We start from the raw sequence: 20,948 nt of genomic DNA on the forward strand, positions 1-20,948 counted from the left end.
GATGCCCAGAGTCCCTGAGGCTGCCACCAAGCCAGGCCACCCACCCTCCTCCCCTTTCTCTGAAGAGCTTTGGCACATTATGCCATCTAGGTCCTTCATTAACTGGTACTTGCTGTCTCACCAGACCCAGGGCAGATGGTGTGTGTGGCTGGCGATGGCAGCAGCTGGAACTCAGGCTGGGAATGCTGAGCCACACCATGGCGCTGCTGAGGCTGACTCAACTGTGAGTGCTCAGGGTCGGACACAGGCCTCTCCTCGCTGAGGGGGATGCCCGGAGGATGTGACAGCATCCCCCCAGCAGACTTGAGAAGCTCCGGCTGAAAGGTGGTGGGAAGGGAACCTGGAGAACTGAACACCCCCAGGAGCACCGCAGGTGCCCTGGAGCCAGGCCCTTGGTCATGCAGGATGGAGGAATTCGGCTTCCTTTGACTCTCAGCCTCTCTGAGTTCCCCCAGCTCCCTGGAGAGGGAGGAGCACATCAGCCCTGGGCCCCTTCACCCTCACAGGTGGGTAGGACCTCCAAGTCCAGGTCTGGCTGGGCTGGTGCTCAGGCTGGGACAGGTGGCACTGAGGCGTGAAGGTGCCCAGGCATCCGTCCCTTTTCTCAGACAGACTTCCTTGACTCAGCCTGTCTTGGACACACAGAGGGGAGGGCTGGAGGGGCGGGGAGCGGCAAGGAGCCAATCACCCTGCACCTGAGCCTTCAGGGCCGGTTCTTTCTCTCGGTGCGAGAGTGTGTGTGCGCATCAGCGAGGATTTCTGTGATAGAAGCAGTCAGATTCCAGAGAGGGAGAGGAGAGGCGAAGAGGGGGAAGAACCGGAGGGGAGGAGAAAATTGGGGGTGGGCGAGACAGACGGAGAGAACAGCAGTGGGAGAGAGGGAAGAGAAGCGCAGCCAGGAGGGAGAGGCAGAGGGAGCGGGCGGGAGAGAGCGAGAAAGTGGAGGGGAGAGCAGAAAGGGAGAGCGAGCGGGGAGAGGGCAGGACGCGAGAGCCGGGAGCCGGCGGCGGGCGCGCGCGGCGGCGGCGGCAGCAGACCGCGGGTAGAGGGATGGGGTGAGGGCGGGCGCCATGGCGGCGCGGGGTGGCGGGCCCTGAGCGCCGCGGCGGGCGCGCACCATGAACTCGTGGGACGCGGGCCTGGCGGGGCTGCTGGTGGGCACGATGGGCGTCTCGCTGCTGTCCAACGCGCTGGTGCTGCTGTGCCTGCTGCACAGCGCCGACATCCGCCGCCAGGCGCCGGCGCTCTTCACCCTCAACCTCACGTGCGGCAACCTGCTGTGCACCGTGCTCAACATGCCACTCACGCTGGCCGGCGTCGTGGCGCAGCGGCAGCCCGCAGGGGACCGCCTGTGCCGCCTGGCCGCCTTCCTCGACACCTTCCTGGCCACCAACTCCATGCTCAGCATGGCCGCGCTCAGCATCGACCGCTGGGTGGCCGTGGTCTTCCCGCTGAGCTACCGCGCCAAGATGCGCCTCCGCGACGCCGCGCTCATGGTGGCCTACACGTGGCTGCACGCGCTCGCCTTCCCCGCCGCCGCGCTCGCCCTGTCCTGGCTCGGCTTCCACCAGCTGTACGCGTCGTGCACGCTGTGCAGCCGGCGGCCCGATGAGCGCCTGCGCTTCGCCGTCTTCACGGGCGCCTTCCACGCGCTCAGCTTCCTGCTGTCCTTCGTCGTGCTCTGCTGCACGTACCTCAAGGTGCTCAAGGTGGCTCGCTTCCACTGCAAGCGCATCGACGTGATCACCATGCAGACGCTCGTGCTGCTCGTGGACATCCACCCCAGGTGAGGGGGGGGCAGGGAGGACTTGGGCGGGAGGGCCGCGGGAGGGGGACTCGGTTCCAGGAGGGCTCTTGGTGGGAGGAAGGTGGCCCCAGCGTGCGGCCTCGGGCAGGCCCCTTTGCCACGCAGGGAGCCTCCATTCTTTCTTCGGAAAACGCAAGTGGGGGGAGGGACCAGTGCTGCCGGTCTTGAGACAGGTGCTTAGAGCATCCACAAAGCAGGGCCGCCAAAAATGTGGGTGAAGCAGTCTGTACGTTTTTTGAAGCCTCGGGGTAGAAAGGAGAGTCCGAACTTTGTTGGACTTCCGATACTTTGATGTGTTTGTAGATTTCACTTTAAACAGCAGGCGAGAAGGCAGTGATCTCTGTTCACTGCTCGAGTCCTTTAAAAGGTTCTAATCAGGTCCTGAGAGTGTGGCTTAGATGCTTGGGGAGCCCGTGGAGAGCTCTTCGAGTGGGAACGTCCTGCTCTTCTGGGTCTTTCCTTTCTCTGTGTCTGGCGATGCGTCTGTCTCCTGATCGTGTGTGTGTGAGAGTCCTCGGGCTGCACCCTCCTCTGGAGATCCTTAAAGGAGCATCCAAAGGGCTCTGAGGGAACTGGAGGGGGCTCTTCCTGCTCTTCCCAAACCACACTGCCCTGCGTCTCCCGGACTCGGAGGCCGGAGGCCCCTGCAGAGGGAGAGTGTCACCCACAAGGCTCCTGGGAAAAACCTGCCCACACCATCTCCACCCTCATCTGGCCACTGTCTCAGAAGGCAGGTTGGGGTGAGCATTTCAGGTGCGGCTACTCCCTAGGAACTCCTGCCATCCCCTGGAGCATCTCAGGGAAGGAAGGAGGAAACTCTTAGCTGAGGTGTCCTGAGCTCACCTTGGCTTTCCTTATGAGATTAGGAACCCAAGGAAGGAAACAGCTGGAGGTGTCTCTGAGGGCTCTGCCATTTTATATCTCATCATTCCAGGGAAGAGCAGGTGTCCCTTCTGTCGCCAGGACCCTGAATCCCAGGGCTTTGGCTTCCAGATGGCTCAGAAAGTGAGGTAGACAGAGAGTCCTAAGGGGGGCAGCTGGGGGCAGTGAGGGAGCTGGGTCCTTAGGGTGTGGATGCCCCTCCCCACCCAAGGAGAAGCAAGCTCAAGGCTGAGGGGGACAGACTGGAGGTGTTAGTCTGAGCAAGGGTTCCTTCAATGTGCGTTGTTTCTGCCCATGAGCAATAGAAAGAAGAACCCGTAAACTTCGCTGTGTCTGCACATTGCAACGGCATGCACGTGTGTGTTCATTGTTTCACTTCGGAATGGCCCTTCCTCATTCCCTGCCGGGCCAAAGCTTCCAGCCACAGAGGCTTCCCCACGGAATCATGTACAGTATTTACATGTGCACGACCGATAGCACAGAGACACCGGGCCTCTGAACCCACGTGTGTGAATGTGTGAGCTGCGTGCATCGCATATGCTCATGTGTAAACTACACGTCTAACGGATGGGTCACCGCATGTGCACACGTCGCAGGTGACATGCACGCACACTGTCCACAAAGAGCCCGGGCTGACTCACTGCACGTGTCTGTTCACGGTTCAGTGTCGCTTACGGAAATGTACCGCAGCCACAACTGCAGAGCTACTCCCCTTCCCGTCTCCCGGGGCGTGAGGCTCTCACTTTAGACGGTGCATCCCTAGGACTTGACTGGGGCTCTTTTAGAAGCTGAGGGAGTGTTGAACAACCGGGCCTAGAACGATTCCTACTGCGGGCCCTCCCACTATGAGTCTAAGCAGAGAAGGCGTTGAGCCAGGAAAGGAATCCATCCTTATTCAGACCGGTGTAAATCCCATCCCTGCTGTCCTTCCCTGTTCCAGAACAGGAGGGGCCGTGGCTCCTTTTTAGCCCATTTGGGATATAGAGCCATTTCTACTCTTGCAAATCTGTCACTGACTCCAGGCTAGCATGCTCCCTCTTTTCCCCTCTGGGGGAACCTTGACCTCTTTGAAGCCCTGGGCTGCTCTCAGGAGCCCGATTCCCAGTGCCATGAGGCCCTGGCTGGGAAGAGGAAGGGCTTCTGGGGCAGCGATGGCCCTCGGCCAGTTCAGACAGGCCCCAGTGGCCGAGTGCCGGCCTGAGGTTATGGCGTAGCAGGCAGATGTGACAGCACTGTCCCTTCAGGGAACCCCACCTGCCTTCTGTGCAGATACAGGTCCCCAGAGCGAGAAGGTGGGTGACGGCCACACAGGAGGGCACCAGCTTCCTCACAGCTGATCCACAGCCTTCTTTCCCGGCAGCTCCAAACTCTTCCTCTCCACAAATGAGAAACTGCAGAGCTAGCTCGGTCTGACGGAGAAGGCTGCCCCTCGAACCTCCAAGCCCTAGGCATGAAGGCTCCAGAAAGATCAGCCAAGCCTCTGGGCTGGTTTGGTGCTGACAGCCAGGGGTACCGGGGGATCAGCAGAAGCCAGGCTTCCTTATCGGGACGGCCAGGGCAGCAGGTGGAGTCTTCGCTCGCTGGAAGTTTTCCTTAACAGCCACCACGCTAACGGCCTCCTGGGACTTAATTAGAAGGGGCCCGTTTGGAGTTCCCTGAGGCCCAAGGTGACGTTTGTCAGAGAGCTCCCTGGTGGGGCCTGCTTTTCCCACAGAGCGCTTAACACCGTGAGTGGCAGGCTGGGTTCCTCTGTTTCGACACTGCCAAAAGATCAGGGGCCCTCTGTTTTAAACTAAACCTGTCCTGAGTGACATTCCCCACATTCCGTCTTCCTGTGGTGGTTTTGCAAGTTGCGACATTGGTAAAGCAATTAGGAATTCCTAATATTTATTACCCACCTGGTCCTCCGATTGCTCTGTTTGCTTGGTTCTGTTCTCCCAAACCACAGCTCTGAATGAGTGGGGAGGGAGGTCCTCTCTCTGGTGTTGTTTGTGGCGTGGGCTTTCACCTGACATGGGGTAAAGTTGGGGTGCCGGGGCATCCCTGCTCCCCCAGTCCAGCTGAGGGCCGCTGCTCGCCAGGACGGGTCAGTGATCTCATAGTTGGTGAAGCGCACTCATCTTTGTGACCAGGGTCTGCGGAGGGTTGGCTAAGGGGCCGGCCCTGGAGGGCGTCCAATCTGTGGCATAGGAGATGGAAGGGCCCATGGAGGTAAACCTCACTGAGGTTTTACAAGTGAGGAAACTGGGAGACCCAGGGAAGGAGGGCAGGGCACTTGCCTAATTTAACAGATCAAGAATGTGGCTCAAGCCAAAACTTGTGCCCAATTCTGCCCCTAAGATTTCTAGGTGGGACAAAAGGGCAAATAGAGGCTCACAAACCATCTATATAAATATTTAGAAGTTCTAAATTAAGCTTACAAACTGTTAAATGAAATATGTTCTATCCTCCTACCTTGACAAGTATACATTTATAACACTCTGCAGGGCTGGGTTCATATTTAGAATTCTCGGGCTCCTTGGAGTTCAGCCTCATCCATGGTGGGGAGAGCTGACAGCTCAGCTCCAAGCACACGGCCCCGGCCTCTCCTCCCCACCCCTGGCTCTACCCAGCACCGTGAGGAGCCTCCGCCCCACAAACCCTAAGCCGAGCACACCTGTGGCATTTTCCATCCTCTCGACTATGGGCCTGGGGAGGATGCCTGCTCACATTCTGCAAGCAGGAGCGGGGCATCTGGGCAGGGAATCCTGGGTTCCAGGTACTTGGAGCTTGATCCAGAGTGGATGATGTGGGCTCTGGGTGGGCACATGAAGTCTTGATTTCGTGGGGGAGGGGCGTGGTCCCCTCACTATCCAGGACCCAGGACAGGGCCCCCTCTTCTGAGATCTGAGGACAGGACTTTTCACACTAGTGTCCTGACCCCAGACTCAAGGTCTGCTCCACCACCGGTCAGCCTGTTCCCTGGCCTTTTGTTTTGTTCTTTTAAAAGCCAGCAAACAATCTGGATTGCCCTGGGAGTACTTGGAGCATGCGCTCAGGACCGACTGTGGTCATCTGGGGACCATTCAGGGCCAGACCATTGTGTTGGGCATGGCGGTGTCTGGGACTGGGAGATTTTGGCTGTGATTGCCTCGTTTATTCACTTCAGATATTCCTGACCTTCTCTGTTCATTCTGCCATTTATTGATGCCTACTGGGGAACATCTCTCTGGCCGCACATGTCACGATGCCAGAAAGCCCATCTCTTTGTCACAAGGAAGCGGTGGGAAGCCCCACGCTGATCCACTCACTTGTACTCCGGGAGGAGCTTGCTGGGCAGAGAGATTTGGGGCCTCTCACCCTCCACACTGCAGAGTCAGCCTACAAGTCTGAAGACTCCAGCTGCTACCGCTGTGCCCAGAACAATCTGGAGAATGCATTCGTGTGGCTAGATACAGCTTGCTTATTGCTCTGTGATCCTATGGAAAGCAGTGGGACCTTGGGGAAACACCCCAGATCTTGGAGTCAGGAGTCCTGGTTCTGCCCTGAACTCATTGTGCAACCCGGGGCATGGCATAAACCCCATTGGCCCTCTGTGCCCTCATCTGCAAATAAATAAAACAACAGCTCACAGGGCTACAAGATTTCAAGGAGCTCAGTTTTGCAAAGCTATGGTGGAGAACAAAAATGAGAGCAAGTGCAGAGTGATTTTATTCTGTTGTTCTGGGCACAGGCAAGCTGCTCTCATACTGTGCTTCCCAATAAAGATAAACAAGGGGGTTGCCCTGCTGCCTTGCCCTCCTTCTCCTGCCATCCCCCTGCCTTACCTGGAAATTGGGGGAGCTCTGGGCAGGGAGGATGGACCCGTCCTCTCGCAGGAGTTCGGGGAAGCAGCCGTGTGGTTCCTGACCAGGAACACCAGACCGGGAGTCAGTAGCTGGGTGTTGACTCTGCCAGCATCTCATTCTCTAGGGCCAGGGGTGGGGCACGTTCCTCTCTTCTCTGAGCCTTGTTTTCTCCATCCGTGAGCTGGGTTGGGTGGATGAGGGCGTTTCCCATACTACACATGACCGTGTGACTGTGGGGCCCAGCCAGTCTGTCCCAGAGCAGAGACATGACTGAGCCCCATGTGGGTGCTAACCCAGACACGGCGTCTACCTCAGGAACCTGCAGCAATGCCAGGGGCTGTTAAGACAGTATCCACTGGATTCCTGGAGGCCAGAGAGGGTCACAGAGCCAGCACGAGAGTCAGGATTCAGCTCCGACCTCCTCCGGCATAGCCCCTGGTTACAGCCGTTTCTGTCTCTCTGTCTCTCTGTCATAATTGCCTAAGGCAGAGAGAAAACTTGTGTANTTGGGGGGGGGGGGGGGGGGCGGGGAGCCCTGTGGTTTTCGAGTTCCAGATAGTACTGGAATGTGGTAATCGTTCAGTAAACATGTTGAATAGATAATAATCGTGGTTAGCATTTACTGAGAACTTACTGAGTCAGGCGCTGTCCTAGGTACTTTCTGGATGTTAATCTCAACGAAGACCCTAGGAGGTAGGTACTCTTAGAATTGTCGTTTTAGAGAAGAGGAGGCTGATGAACAGAGTGGTTGTGTAAATTGCCTACATCCACAGAGCAATTAAGTGGTGAAGCCTGGATTTGAACCCAGACAGCGGGCTCTGGGGCCACACGCTTACTACCACATTATTAACAAGAAAGGGCTCCAGGCTAGTGGAAGCTTTCACGGCCTTGCTTTGTCCAATCGGCTCAAGATTTTTAAGGCTCACTTAAAAAAAAAACTGGTGTCAGAACAGGTTTCTACCAACATCTCTTTTGAGGAGGTCACTTAAAAAAAATGATCGAGATTTAATTTTCTAAGACGTCTTTTTAAGGGTTCATCACTTCATATCACATGGACTTGATTGGGTATTTTCTGGATGTCAGATATTGAGCTTTGAACTGCGGGCACCCACAGAAATACTGTGTCTGCAGAGTGCTTGCCATTTAATGCTTCCTGTTGTACGAAGCTTTGCGAGAACAGAGAGAATTATTCCCCATAGATTTTTACAGTGTACAGCAGTGACGTTGATCATTCCAGCCTGTACAGTGTCCATTTTATTCCTTTAGGGTCACTGAAATATGCCTGTTTATCCTTCCAAAGCTTTTACCGATAGCTGCTTTTAAGTATTCCTCACGTCGTTAAGGAAGGACTATCTGGTGCGGTGGGGAGAGGGGAGACAACTGGGCCCTCAGCCCCGCAGCAGTGAGTGCAGTCCCTCCTGGGGGTGTCGGAAGACGCTCCTCACTCCTCAAGAGCTTGCTAGCTAGCTGATGAGTCATTTCTGTCCCTGATAAATGGTAGCTCTAGTTATAGCCATTACGAAATTCCCCTTGGATAAATGAGGAACAGAATTCAGAGAGACTGAGTGACTTCCCCAAGGCCACACAGCAATGAGGGCAGAGCTGGGCCTAGGACATCTAACTCAGAACTCCTTCATTCATTGGGGTTATTCTGAAGCATCCAGAAATGGACCACATCGTCAGGATCACAGATGGGAGGAGGGCCCAGCCCCAGTGCCACCATCGGTTTCTTTGGGGGTACACTTGATGTGGTGCTCATTTTAGAGGATGCCTAGCATGCCCTACTCCTCTCATGGGGTGAGTGTACCATGATGGCTCAGGACACCCAGCTCGTGTCCCAAATCTCCACAATTTCTCAAGTCAATTACATGAACATTTGGGGGAAATATTTCAATACTAAAACAAACGGGCCTGTGTTATAGAGAATATACCAAACTTACTGTGCCCTAGGGTGACCACTGTCCTGGTTGGCCGAGTACTGACGGGGCTCTCCGAGGACACAGGAGTTTGAGTTTTGAAACCAGGACAGTCTTGGGCAGACCAAGATGAATCAGTTACTTCATGGCACCCAGACCTCCCAGGTGGGGAGGTGCCTTCTCTCCACGCCCACCCATATCGTGCACATGTTACAAGAGCCAGAGGACGTTTGTAGAAGACTGCAGAGACCCGAGTATAAATGAGGAGCTAGGAGGTTAAGACTGACTCTTGCTCTGTGACCTCAGGCAAAGTCCCCCGTCGGCTGTATTCTTCAGATTTTCTGGCTAAGATGATGCCCTGGTGCATCCCAAGGGGTTTGTGAAGATCCCTACTAGTTGGGAGATGACACTCAAGCTTCCAGAGTCAGATGCTCTGGGTTCAGATCCTGCCATCACCTGGGGCAACCGACTGTCCTCGTTTGCTCTAGGTGGAGAGGAGGTTTTCCATTTTAAAACTGGGCCAGTCCCAAGCAAAGCATCCAGGAGGCGAGACTTTCCGTGCTAAAACCAGGACAGTCCTGATTACCCAGGACAAGTTGGTCATCCTAGCACCACGACTCACCAGCTGTGTGATCTTGAGCAACTTACTTAACCCCTCTGGGCCTCATCTGCTTATCTGAAAAAAAAAAAAAGATTATAGTTGCATCAATCCTCAATGTATAGCGATGTGAGCATCAGATAAACTGAAGCACGTGAACCTCCATCAAAGTGTCTAAAATGGGACGGGCTGAAGCCGCAAGAAATGTGGATTGTTACTAATATTGGTTATTAGAAATTAATTAGTAATGTGATTTGATAGTAATCCTTTTCCAGCCAGGGTGAAACCTGTTCCTACCAAACCAAACTCCAGTTCCCAACTCTACATTCCTAGGCAAGGGGAAAAAGTCCTGCAAGAATTTCAGGGGCCTTCAATCCAATCTAACATGGAATTGTCCATCTGTGATTGGAAATACGGTGAAGAAGAGTCTTGATTCAGTGTTTGTGGAAGGAAGGGGAGGCCGCCCTGGCATTCGTGCTTGTGTGAACCTGGCTCATGCACTTTCTCTCTGCTCCTTGCTTTCCCTGAACAGACTGGCCTAATTCTGGAGCCAGGGCTCTATAGTCAGGGCCTACTTCGGCCAGGTTATCTCCACTGCCTGGACAACTCTGTCTGAGGTCTTCCTCCTTGTTCATTTTGGAATGATGTGATTTCTTTTATTTCATTCTATTTTTTTAATTATGATATGTTAGTCACCATACAATACATCCTTAGTTTTTGATGTAGTGTTCCATGATTCCTTGTTTGCATATAACACCCAGGGCTCCATGCAATACGTGCCCTCCTTAATACCCTTCACCAGGCTGCGCATCCCCCCACCCCCCTCCCCTCCAAAACCCTCAGTTTGTTTCCTGGGGTCCATAGTCTCTCATGGTTCGTCTCTCCCTCTGTTCCCCCCCCTTCATTTTTCTCTTCCTTCTTCTCCCGATCTCCCTGCTGTTCCTTATGTTTCACAAATAAGTGAGACCATCTGATAATTGTCTTTCTCTGCTTAACTCACTTCACTTAGCATAATCTCCTCTAGTTCCATCCATGTTGATGCAAATCTTGGGTAATTTTCCTTTCTGATGGCTGAGTAATATTCCATTGTATATATGGACCACATCTTCTTAATCCAGTCATCTGTTGAAGGGCATTTCGGCTCCTTCCATGGTTTGGCTATTGTGGACACTGCTCTTATGAACATTGGGGTGCATATGGCCCTTCTTTTCACTACATCTGTATCTTTGGGGTAAATACCCAGTAGTGCAATTGCTGGGACATAGGGTAGCTCTAAAAATAAACAGTAGATGGGGCACCTGGGTGGCTCAGTCAGTTAAGGGTCTGCCTTTGATTCAGGTCATGATCCTAGGGTCCTGGGATCGAGCCCCGCATCAGGCTCCCTGTTCAGTGGGGAGTCTGCTTCTCCCTCTCCCTCTGACCTTCCCCCCAACTCATGCTTACTCTCTCTCTCTCTCAAATAAATAATTAAAATCTTTAAAAAAAAATAAATATGTGGGCAGAACACCTGCCCACATGGAATCCCATGGGACGGAGCATGTAAGACCTAATGGCCGGATGGCTCTTCGCACTCTATGACGGTGGTGACAGACAGCTCGCTGGTGCTCATGAATCACTCTGTGGCTGCAGGAAGTGGGTGGCACAAACCATGTCTCTCCGTTGGCATGAGATGTCGGTTCTCGAAAGTCCCTGGGGCCAGGGGAGTCAGGACCAGGGTGTGGTTAGAAGCCTAGGCAGCAAGCTCTTGATTCCATCCTCGAAGCTGTGTCCCTGATTTCTCAGAGACCTGACAATCTCTTAGCTTCACTGAGCTTGGTCCCTGAAGGAACCCAGTGACTTCTCCCTGTGACCCCCTAAGGTAGGGCCTGCAGCTCCAGGCAGGGCTGAGGCTTTGGGATGGAAGACCGGGGACTGAAGGCGTGGAGGACAGGAAGAGTCCAGGTCAGCCCGGGTAGGAAGGACAGCTTTGAGAAACACGGACAAGGGCTCCAGTCCTGTCTCCGTTGACCAGCTGAGCAAACTGGCTTCACTGAGCACGTACTCTTCACGGTGACACAGGGCAGGTGAAACCCACGTGGAGGGTGGAACACACCTGGCAGGATGAATATTGGTAAAGACAAGCATCACAGACACCACTCAGAGAATGTAGACTCTGGCGCCGGCATATAGCAAGTGATCGGTGAATTTCATGAGCAGTAATAATGCGAATTTATACTTATTTGCACTTGGGCACTGTGCTAATGGCTTTATCTGCTTTATGCATTGAACGCATCTCGTGCATCTGTGTTCTTTTTGCACTTAATTCTCGAAAGAGCCCTTGGTGGCATTTTATTATATTACTATGCGAAGTTCACAGATGATGACCCTGAGGCTTAGCGATGTCATGCATGTCCAAGGTCACATGCTGATGGCGGGGACTTGACCTCAGGTCTCTCTGGCCCCTCCCTGAGTCCTTGCTCTCAAGGCCTGGCCTGTGTTCATTCATAACAAGCCATCCTCCCGTCTCTCATGCAGCGTGAGGGAGCGCTGTCTGGAGGAGCAGAAGAGGAGACGGCAGCGGGCCACCAAGAAGATCAGCACCTTCATAGGGACCTTCCTCGTGTGCTTCGCACCCTACGTGATCACCAGGTGAGCCTCACCGGCGGGACCGGGGCTTTAGGGGACAAAGCAGGGCCCGCGTGACCTGGAGCAGTCACCGGCCTCTCTCGGACACGTGTTTCCAGACGGTGTGCTGGGGGTGACCGTGAACTGGACAGGTTTGGTGAGAAGGAGGACACCTGCTTTTTCTCTTCAGCCTTCAGAACCAGAAGGAATGGGAAAGACTCCCAAATCACATCGTCTAACCCTGCAGCCTCGGCCCCAGCCCTAAGAGGCCCGAAAGGAAAGGAAAGGGGAACAAAGGACAGAGGAAACACCCTGCTCTCGTTGGGCTCCTACTGCCCACTGAGCACGGTGTGGCCCCGTCCCCTGGGCATCCTCCGCCTGGACACCCTGGTCGACAGAGGGCACCACATGCCATCGGCACAGGGAGCAGGGATCCTGCTCCGTGCCCAGCTGGGTAGTCCTGTCTGTCCTGCCGCTCTGGGGACCTCCCANTTGGGCTCCTACTGCCCACTGAGCACGGTGTGGCCCCGTCCCCTGGGCATCCTCCGCCTGGACACCCTGGTCAACAGAGGGCACCACATGCCATCGGCACAGGGAGCAGGGATCCTGCTCCGTGCCCAGCCGGGTAGTCCTGTCTGTCCTGCCGCTCTGGGGACCTCCCGTTGTTCATGCAGGCACTGTGAGTGCGCCACCTTCGCTCCCATCTGCAGCCCCCCCCCCCACGCTCCGAAGCGCAGCTCCCTGGCCGTGGGGCCGTGCGTTCCCAAGGCCAACCTGCTCTAGCTGCAGGATTTCTCTTGTGCTGTAGCCAGGCAAAAAATACCATCCCAACATTTTTGCACACTGGACGGGAAAAATACCCCACAGCTCTGTATCCCGAAGAGCTTAACTGTTTGGGAAGTTGATGATGAAAGGGGACTTTGTGATGTTTGATTAGGAAGTGGATGTTGAGCCTGGGAAGTAGGATCGGTGCAGGGTGTGTGTGTGTCTTTGTGTGTGTGTGTGAGAGAGAGAGAGAGAGAGAGAAATTGAAGAGGACACAGCCCAGTATCCCAGCGTCCCACGCCATGCTCTGTCCTCGGCTGGCAGGGGGAAGGGACCCCTGCCTTGCTGTCCCCCGGGGCGGGCTTGCATGCTCTGGGGAGGAGGAACCCACCGTAGCCAGGCCTCCCGGTTCCTCCCATCCACCCTATGCTGACCTGACATCTGGTTCCCTGGAGAAATCCCCACTTTCTTCAGCCCCTCCTCCTCGGGGCCCTGCTCCCCCAGGGCAGCCCCTGGCTTTACTCCTCTTGGAGAGTCTTCCATTGTCTTTTCACAGCAGCTTCCTCTGGGGGAAATCTCGCTTTGCATGTTGGACCTGGGACAGTCTGCAGGTCCCTGGATAGGTCTGATCTGGGCGGAGCAGAGCCGTCAGTTCTTCCTTCAAGAACCGTTGACTAGACCTCCCCACTACTGACATTTTGAGTGGGATCCCCTTTGTGGTGGGGCTGCTCTGTGCATTGGAGGCTGTTAGCAGCCCCGTGTCTTCTACCCAGGACTCGTCTCTACTTCCCTCCTGCTCCGTGTTCATGACTAGAAATGTCTTCAGACGCTGCCCTGGGGATCGGCCGCCCCCTGGGTGAGAGCCCGTGGTCTAGACACGCCACACCCAGCCAGGACGCCAGACCTTGCATAGATCAGGTTTTCCAGCGGACAGGAAGCCCAGGCAGAGGCAAGCGGGTTTCTGTTGCTGTCCCAGGGCAGGGCCCCGGGGTGGTGACCAGCATGGGCTCTGGAATGTGCCCACCTGGGTTCAAACCACAGCTGCACTTCTTCCTGCCGTGTGACCCTGGGCCAGCGGTATCACCTCTCTGAGCTTCCAGCCTCCCATCGAAGTGAGCAGTGCCTGCCTCTTCGGGCTGTTTTGAGGACTGAAGGGCTTGGAGCGTGGGGAGCGTGGGCAGCACAGGCCTGGCATGGATGACGTCTGTGGTTGGCACTCCCTTCCTCGTACTGTGACTGGCTGGTGCGTGCAGTGAGGGGACTCAATCCAACCAGGAAGGAGGCAGTGGGAAGGGAGGGCAGGCAGACAGCTCTCCTCTTAGGTCCCACAGGAAAGGGGACCTGTGGGCTAATGACGGGAACTTGAACCCTCGGAGGAGAATAGGTAATGTGGTTCCAGCTCTAAACTATTGGATTTTTCTCTGGCTTAATCTCATTTCCCAACAAAATTTTCCTTTTTTTCTGATTATAGCTTGGTTCCTCTAATGGTGCCCAGAAAATAACGTTTCAGTAAAATTGATGGTAGATTCACAATGCAATGTGTTCCCTCCAAATGGATTTGATGCATTTGGGGTTTTTAAAAATATTCGTAAAACTGTTCATCTTTTGTGGGGATGAATGACAACTTAGTAAGGAGAAAAAGCTATGCCCAGAAAAACCTCATACATCCAAATACTCTGGTGAAGCCACCCCCACACCCACTACCACCAGCGACCCAGCTCCTGTCTTGACTTTCTTTTTTGGGGGTGGTGGTAAATTTTAATTTTTTTTAAATTGAAGTATAAATGACATACGGTGTTATATTAGTTTCAGGTGTATAATGCAGTGATTCAACACTTCTGTGCATTACTTGGTGCTCATTGAGACAAGCGTACTCTTGATCCCTTCTTTCTATTTCACCCATCCCCTGCCCACTGCTCCCCTCTGGTGACCACCACTTTGTTCTCTGTATTTAAGAGTTGTTGTTTTTGTCTGTCTCTTTTTTTCTTTGTTTCTTCTTTTTTGTTTCTTAAATTCCACATACGAGTGAAATCATATGGTATTTGTCTGTCTTTCCCTGACTTGTCTCACTTAGCATTATACGCTCTAGCTCCATCCATGTTGTTGCAAATGGCAAGATTCCGTTCTTTTTATGGCTGAGTAATATTCCATGGGGCGTGCGTGTGTGTGTGTGTGTGTGTGTGTGTATCACATCTTTTTTATCCATTCCTCAGTCAGTGGACACTTGGGTTGCTTCCATATCTTGACTATTATAAATAATGCTGCTATGAAAAGAAGTGTTCATATAGCTTTCCAAATTGGTATTATTTTCTTTGGGATATAGCCCCAGTAGTGCAATTACTGGATCATATGGTAATTCTATTTTTGATTTTTTGAGGCATTTCCACACTGTTTCCCACCATGGCTGCCCCAATTCGCATCCTCACCAACAGTGCATGAGGGTTCCCGTTTCTCCACATCTTCGCCAACACTTGTTATTTCCCGTGGTATTGATTCTAGCCATTCTGACAGGTGCGAGGTGGTATCTCATCGTGGTTTTGATTTGCATTTCCCTGACGATGAGTGACGCTGAGTTTCTCATGTGTCTTTTGCCCATCTGTCTGTCTTCTTCAGAAAAATGCCTGTTCAAGGTCTTCTGCCCATCTTTTAATTGGATTATTTGTTCCTTTTGTGTTGAGTTGTGTAAGTTCTTTATACATGTTGAATATGAACCCTTTTTCGGATATGTCACTTACAAATATCTTCTCCCATTCTGTAGGTTGCCTTGTCACTTTGTTGATGGTTTCCTTTGCTGTGCAGAAGCTTTTTATTTTGGTGTAGTTCCAATAGTTTAATTTTGCTTTTGTTTCCCTTGCCTGAGGAGACAGATCTAGAAAAGTGTTTTTATGGCTGATGTCAGAGAAATTACTGCCTGTGTTTTCTTTTAGAAGTTTTATGGCTTCAGGTCCGACATTTAGGTCTGTAATCCATTTTGAGTTTATTTTTGTGGGTGGTGTAAGAAAGTGGTCCAGTTTCATTCTTCTGCATGTGGCCGTCCACTTTTTCCAACACCCTGTATTGAAGAGACTCTCTTTCCCCCACTGCCACCAGCCCACCCAGCTCCTGTCTTGGCTGTCTTATGTGAACAAAGGAACCATCCTAAGCAAACCTCATAAAATATGCAGACATTCCCTCATTTCATTTCGGCACACATTTCTCCAGCACCTTCTCTGTGCAGAGCATAAAAAAGACCCTGCAGGAGGAGGTCCTGCCAGAGACCCCCTCTGTGGAGACACTGACCCTGTAGATATGGGCCTGTCACCCGGACAGAACACTATGTCATGTCATCTGATAGGGAGAGGGTCCAATGGTTCTGAGGCTGGAGGGAGCTCTCCTGGCTGGAGCTTCCTGGACCAGCCTTGTGAAGTGGGTTTGGCTATGCTGGAGGGACGATCCAAGCAGAAGGGACAGCGTGAGCCAGGTTTAGAGCCCTGCATGGCGTTTACCCATTACGGGTTCATTTAGAGCCCTTGAACATGGCCTGTCTGAATTGAGATGCTCTGTAGGTATAAAATGCACACTGAGTTTCCATGGCTTAGCATGACCAAATATATATATTCAATATAATATATTAATAATATTAACATATTATATAATCAATAATTACATATAATCAATTATCAATAATATAATCAGTAATACATATAAAATTTGTATATGCACACACTTTTTATATTGATTCCATCAAGAATAGTGATACCTTGGATTAAATAAACTATACAATTAAATTTAATTTCACCTGTATCTTTTCACACCTGTGGCTTGCCTTCTCTTCCTATTGGACAGCACTGGTCTGTAGTCAGAGAGTCTGGGGTATGAGGTGTGCTGATGCCCTTCCTCCCAGCACCCTCTTCCCTTGACCTCTAGCTTCTCATATCACCGTCCTTTGCTGACCAGGAACCCCCGGGACCCCCAGTCCTGCTGTGCTGCATGAGCGCTCAGGACACTCTGCCTCACTTGCTTCCCTGTCCAGGGTCCTGCTCCCTATCAGAGTTTATCTGGAAGCATACATGGAGTGGCCAAGTCACGGTCTCCCTCCACATCAGGTGCACCGAAGCAGGGGCTCTTGGACGGCTTGAATGGGGGGACATCAGGCCCCAACAAGGGTGGCAGGGAGGCAAGCTTGTGGCTGGCACAGAGTTAATCCCCATGAAATTACACCCCTCTTGGAACCACCTGTCCCACCTCCACACGCCACGAGAAGAGGTTCTGATGAGGTGCGTACTGTTTATGGTCACGGGAGGCCCCAGGCACACCCCCCGGGCGTAGGCCGGCGTGCTCTTCACATGGAGGGAGTTCTCCTGGGTGTGGCCCGGGTCACATCAGAACCACACTTCCACAGCCACGGGGTCCACACTGCCAAACAGGGTAGGCTGGGGCAGGATTTGCTCTCATACTCACCCCCAGAGAACCTGCCCCAAACTCTCCCATCCTGCTTAGAGCCCGGCCAGGAACCACACACTGGGTGCAGGGAGCCCATCAGGTAACCAGGCATGGCGCTCAGCTCTGTCCGTCGCCACCAACACTGGAATGCCGGTCGCTTCTAGTGGTGACGGATTCTCCTGCTCTTCCCAGACGGGTTTCCAAGTGTCCACTCAACCTCCCACCTCAGAAGGAGCTGAAGACAGACCCCACTCCCGACACGTAGTTGAGGATTTAACCTCTTGCAGGAAGTGATTCCTTGCGGAGAAACCAGAGCCGGGGGTATTGGAAGGGAAGGTCCCTTCGTGGCCTCCCATCCAGGGAGCACAAGCTGGTTGCGCCTTGCGGGCCAGTGGGTACCCACGGCCGGTGGCAGCTGAGCGCCTGCCGAGGGGCACCGTGAAGCCAGGCCGGGAGCGGTGGGAAAGGGCAGTGAGCGAACGCCTCCCCTGCCTGAGGAGGTGAGGCATAGGCTGTGTGGTTTGCCACCTTGGCTTCACATTAGCGTTATCTGGAGAGCTTGAGCCCCCAAACCTCAGCCAGACCTCACACTGGACCAGTTAAGTTAGCAGTCCCGGTGTGGCGCCTGGCATTGGTGGTTTTAAATCTCCCAGGGGATTCTAATCCTGAATGGTGTTGAGAACCACAGGTCCAGTTCACACACTCTCACACACACACACATACACACTCACACACACACGCACACTTACACACACGCACGCACTCACACGCACGNACGGCGCTCAGCTCTGTCCGTCGCCACCAACACTGGAATGCCGGTCGCTTCTAGTGGTGACGGATTCTCCTGCTCTTCCCAGACGGGTTTCCAAGTGTCCACTCAACCTCCCACCTCAGAAGGAGCTGAAGACAGACCCCACTCCCGACACGTAGTTGAGGATTTAACCTCTTGCAGGAAGTGATTCCTTGCGGAGAAACCAGAGCCGGGGGTATTGGAAGGGAAGGTCCCTTCGTGGCCTCCCATCCAGGGAGCACAAGCTGGTTGCGCCTTGCGGGCCAGTGGGTACCCACGGCCGGTGGCAGCTGAGCGCCTGCCGAGGGGCACCGTGAAGCCAGGCCGGGAGTGGTGGGAAAGGGCAGTGAGCGAACGCCTCCCCTGCCTGAGGAGGTGAGGCATAGGCTGTGTGGTTTGCCACCTTGGCTTCACATTAGCGTTATCTGGAGAGCTTGAGCCCCCAAACCTCAGCCAGACCTCACACTGGACCAGTTAAGTTAGCAGTCCCGGTGTGGCGCCTGGCATTGGTGGTTTTAAATCTCCCAGGGGATTCTAATCCTGAATGGTGTTGAGAACCACAGGTCCAGTTCACACACTCTCACACACACACACACACCCTCACACACACACGCACACTTACACACACGCACGCACTCACACGCACGCACTCACACACACACACACACTTCACTGATGAGGAAATGAGCCTGGGTTGTAGGGACCATTGCATTGCCTAGAGTCTCACACCGAGTCCATGGTGGAGCTGGGCCTCCAGCCTCAGTGGGCTGCCTACCAGCTCTTCAGACTCTCAGAAAGCTCTGGTGGGTCTTCACAGACCCCTCCTCTCCCCTGCTTTCTCACTCACGTCTGTGGCTGTGGCATTAAAACGTCTGGCATACAGAGATTGCTCCCTGACTCCCTTCCCCTGAACCCTCTTACCCACGGGGGGAGATGACCTTGTCAAATGACCACGTTGTATTGGGATTCTCCAGAGAAACAGACACGTAGGATAGATACATATGGAGATAGAGCGACAGATCGTAGGATAGCAGAGAGAGTGTGAGAAGTCCCCCAATCTACCCTCTGTAAGCCGGAAACTCTGGAAAGCTGGCGTGTGACTCAGTTTGGATCTGCAGGCCCAGCCACTGGGAGAGCTGATGGTCTAAGTCGTGGCCCAAGGGCTGGAGAAGCTGAGACCAGATATCCCAGCTCAATCAGTGAGGCAAGAAAATAAACGGGCGAATTCCTCTTTCCTCTGACTCCAGCTCTATTCAAGTCTTCAACAGATTGGCTGAGGCCCACCCAGCTGGGGAGGGCAACCTGCTTTACTGAGTCTGCTGATTGAACTGCTAAGTGCATTTGGAAACACCCCCCCAGATTCACTGAAAGGTTTAATCTAGGCATCACTGTCACAATCAAGCTGACACATGACACTAACCATCACACAGGTGCTCCTGGACTCAGGCCAGCCGGCCGCCCCTCAGCAGACCTTGTGGAGAGCCACCCTGCCCTGGGACAGGCTGAAACTCTGGGAACAGGGCAGGGATGGGCCCTGGAGAGTTCCCGAGCTCAGGGAGAAGGAGGTCACCTCCCTGGTCACACAACACAAGCTCTCCTGGGGGCAGTAGGCAGCTGTGTCTCTCCGACCTGCCAGGTGCTTGGTTGATGAGGGTTCCAGTGACTTGAGCTCAGTGGCAGCAGGGCCCTAAAGTAGCAACCAGAATATGAGGCCAGTGGGGTCCCTGCCAGGGGTCAGGTCCCTGAGGCGTGTAGGGCTCCTGGCTTCATGAGGGTTAACAAGCCCCAGGAGGCAACGTGTCAGGCAGAGTTGGGCTTGTGGGAGCTAAGAGTTACGTTCTGGGACCAGGTTAGCTGGACCTGACATGGCTGTCCTTCCGGCCACTTTCATGTTATCCTCCTGCACCCTGCACTGCTCCCAAGGGGTGGGCTGGGCAAGCCCTGTGAGCAGCACCCTGCAGATGGGGGAACTGAGGCACAGAGAGGGAAGGAATTGCAAAGATCGTTGTGCTCACAAGGCTCACAAGCTCACAAGGGAGCTGGGCAGCCTGAGTCCAGTCCCGGCCAGCCGCGGAGCGGCCCCAGCAACTCTCTGGGTACAACACCAACTCATTGCTCTCTGCCTCGCTCCCATGCACGGAAATGAAGGTCAAAACCCCCGAGGCAGCAACTGGCTGACTGTGTGGAATTCAGAGAGGAAAAGCTAAGAACCAGCTCTGACTCCGAAATGAATCCTGTTGAGCCCCACCTCTGTGCCCAGATCTGCGCCACCCTCCCTGCCTACGTCTCACTCTCATTTTGAGATGAGGATACTGAGGCTAAGACAGGTTCTAGGCTCGCCCGATCCAGTCATTGACTCAGCCGGGGTTCCAGCTCCGGTCTGCCTGTGCAAGGCCCTCGCGCTGCACTGCTCTGCTTCTCCTCTGAGAACACAGGGGTTCCCGCCCTCCTTCCAGAAGGAAGTAGGAAGGCACTCTGTGCTGTGACCCACTCAGACCCAGAAAGATGCAGTTTGGGGGATGAGTGGGAGCCAGCTGTCCAGGTGTCACTTAAACCTGTCATTGAGCTGCCAGCTGGGAAGCTAGTATTTGCCCCCTCTCTGCAGTGACTGTCTATCCACGTGGTCTGTCTTTCACTTGCACCCATTCCAGCCTTACAGATGGGGACGTGTGAAAGAGGGCGGGTCCGTGTCAGGACCGCCGTGGTGAACGCTGGGAGCTGGCAGAATTGGAATGCTGGAGAAGAGAAGGGGCTTCTGCTGTGACCTCTGCCACCTTTTTGAGTTGATCAGGAAAGATCTGGCTGGCTGGGGGGCGGGTTCCCCATCTATTCCCATCTCCCTGATCACTTTCTTAGACAGGAAGGCATCATTCTTGGGTCAAGAACCATTCAGGTCTCCAAATAGGTTCTCAAGCTCCCCTTTTTGGAGAACTCAAAAGTCTTGATAGCCGCACCTGTCACCTATCATGAGACACCTGTAATGCACCTCGGGGTTACCAGTACGTACCTGATTGCACTTAGTACAGCTCTCCTGCAAGGTAAGTACCAGAATCCTCGTCTTACAGAGGTTCAGAGGTGAGATGAGTTACCTAAGGTCACAGGAGTAACAACTGGCAGAATTAAGGGTTAAAGGTCAGTGTCAAGCCTGTTGGCAATAATTTAACCTTGCAGCCATGCTGTATCTCCAAAGCCTGGGGACCAGGCAACTGGAAATACAGAGATGCCCATCTACGGGGTAGAAGCCCATCCAACTTCCTATGCCCAAGCAGCTCCGTGTGAACCCAGACACAGCACCCGACCCCTATGGGGAAAGGCGGGTAGAAGTGGCGGGTTTGCA

General features: G+C 53.8%; 1 protein-coding gene across 1 annotated transcript in view; it reads left to right on the forward strand.

The window, feature by feature from the left end:
- The first annotated feature begins 1,069 nt into the window (after positions 1-1,069).
- Positions 1,070-20,948, forward strand: part of GPR26 (G protein-coupled receptor 26) — a 26,637-nt gene continuing 6,758 nt past the window's right edge. The window contains exons 1-2 of the mRNA XM_002927250.3: positions 1,070-1,786; positions 11,545-11,658. Of these exons, the coding sequence (XP_002927296.1) occupies positions 1,119-1,786; positions 11,545-11,658 (782 nt within the window). The 5' untranslated portion in view covers positions 1,070-1,118. The remainder of the gene's footprint in view (positions 1,787-11,544; positions 11,659-20,948) is intronic.

Source organism: Ailuropoda melanoleuca, chromosome 6 (genome assembly GCF_002007445.2).
Source record: "Ailuropoda melanoleuca isolate Jingjing chromosome 6, ASM200744v2, whole genome shotgun sequence".
Classification (NCBI taxonomy): domain Eukaryota; kingdom Metazoa; phylum Chordata; class Mammalia; order Carnivora; family Ursidae; genus Ailuropoda; species Ailuropoda melanoleuca.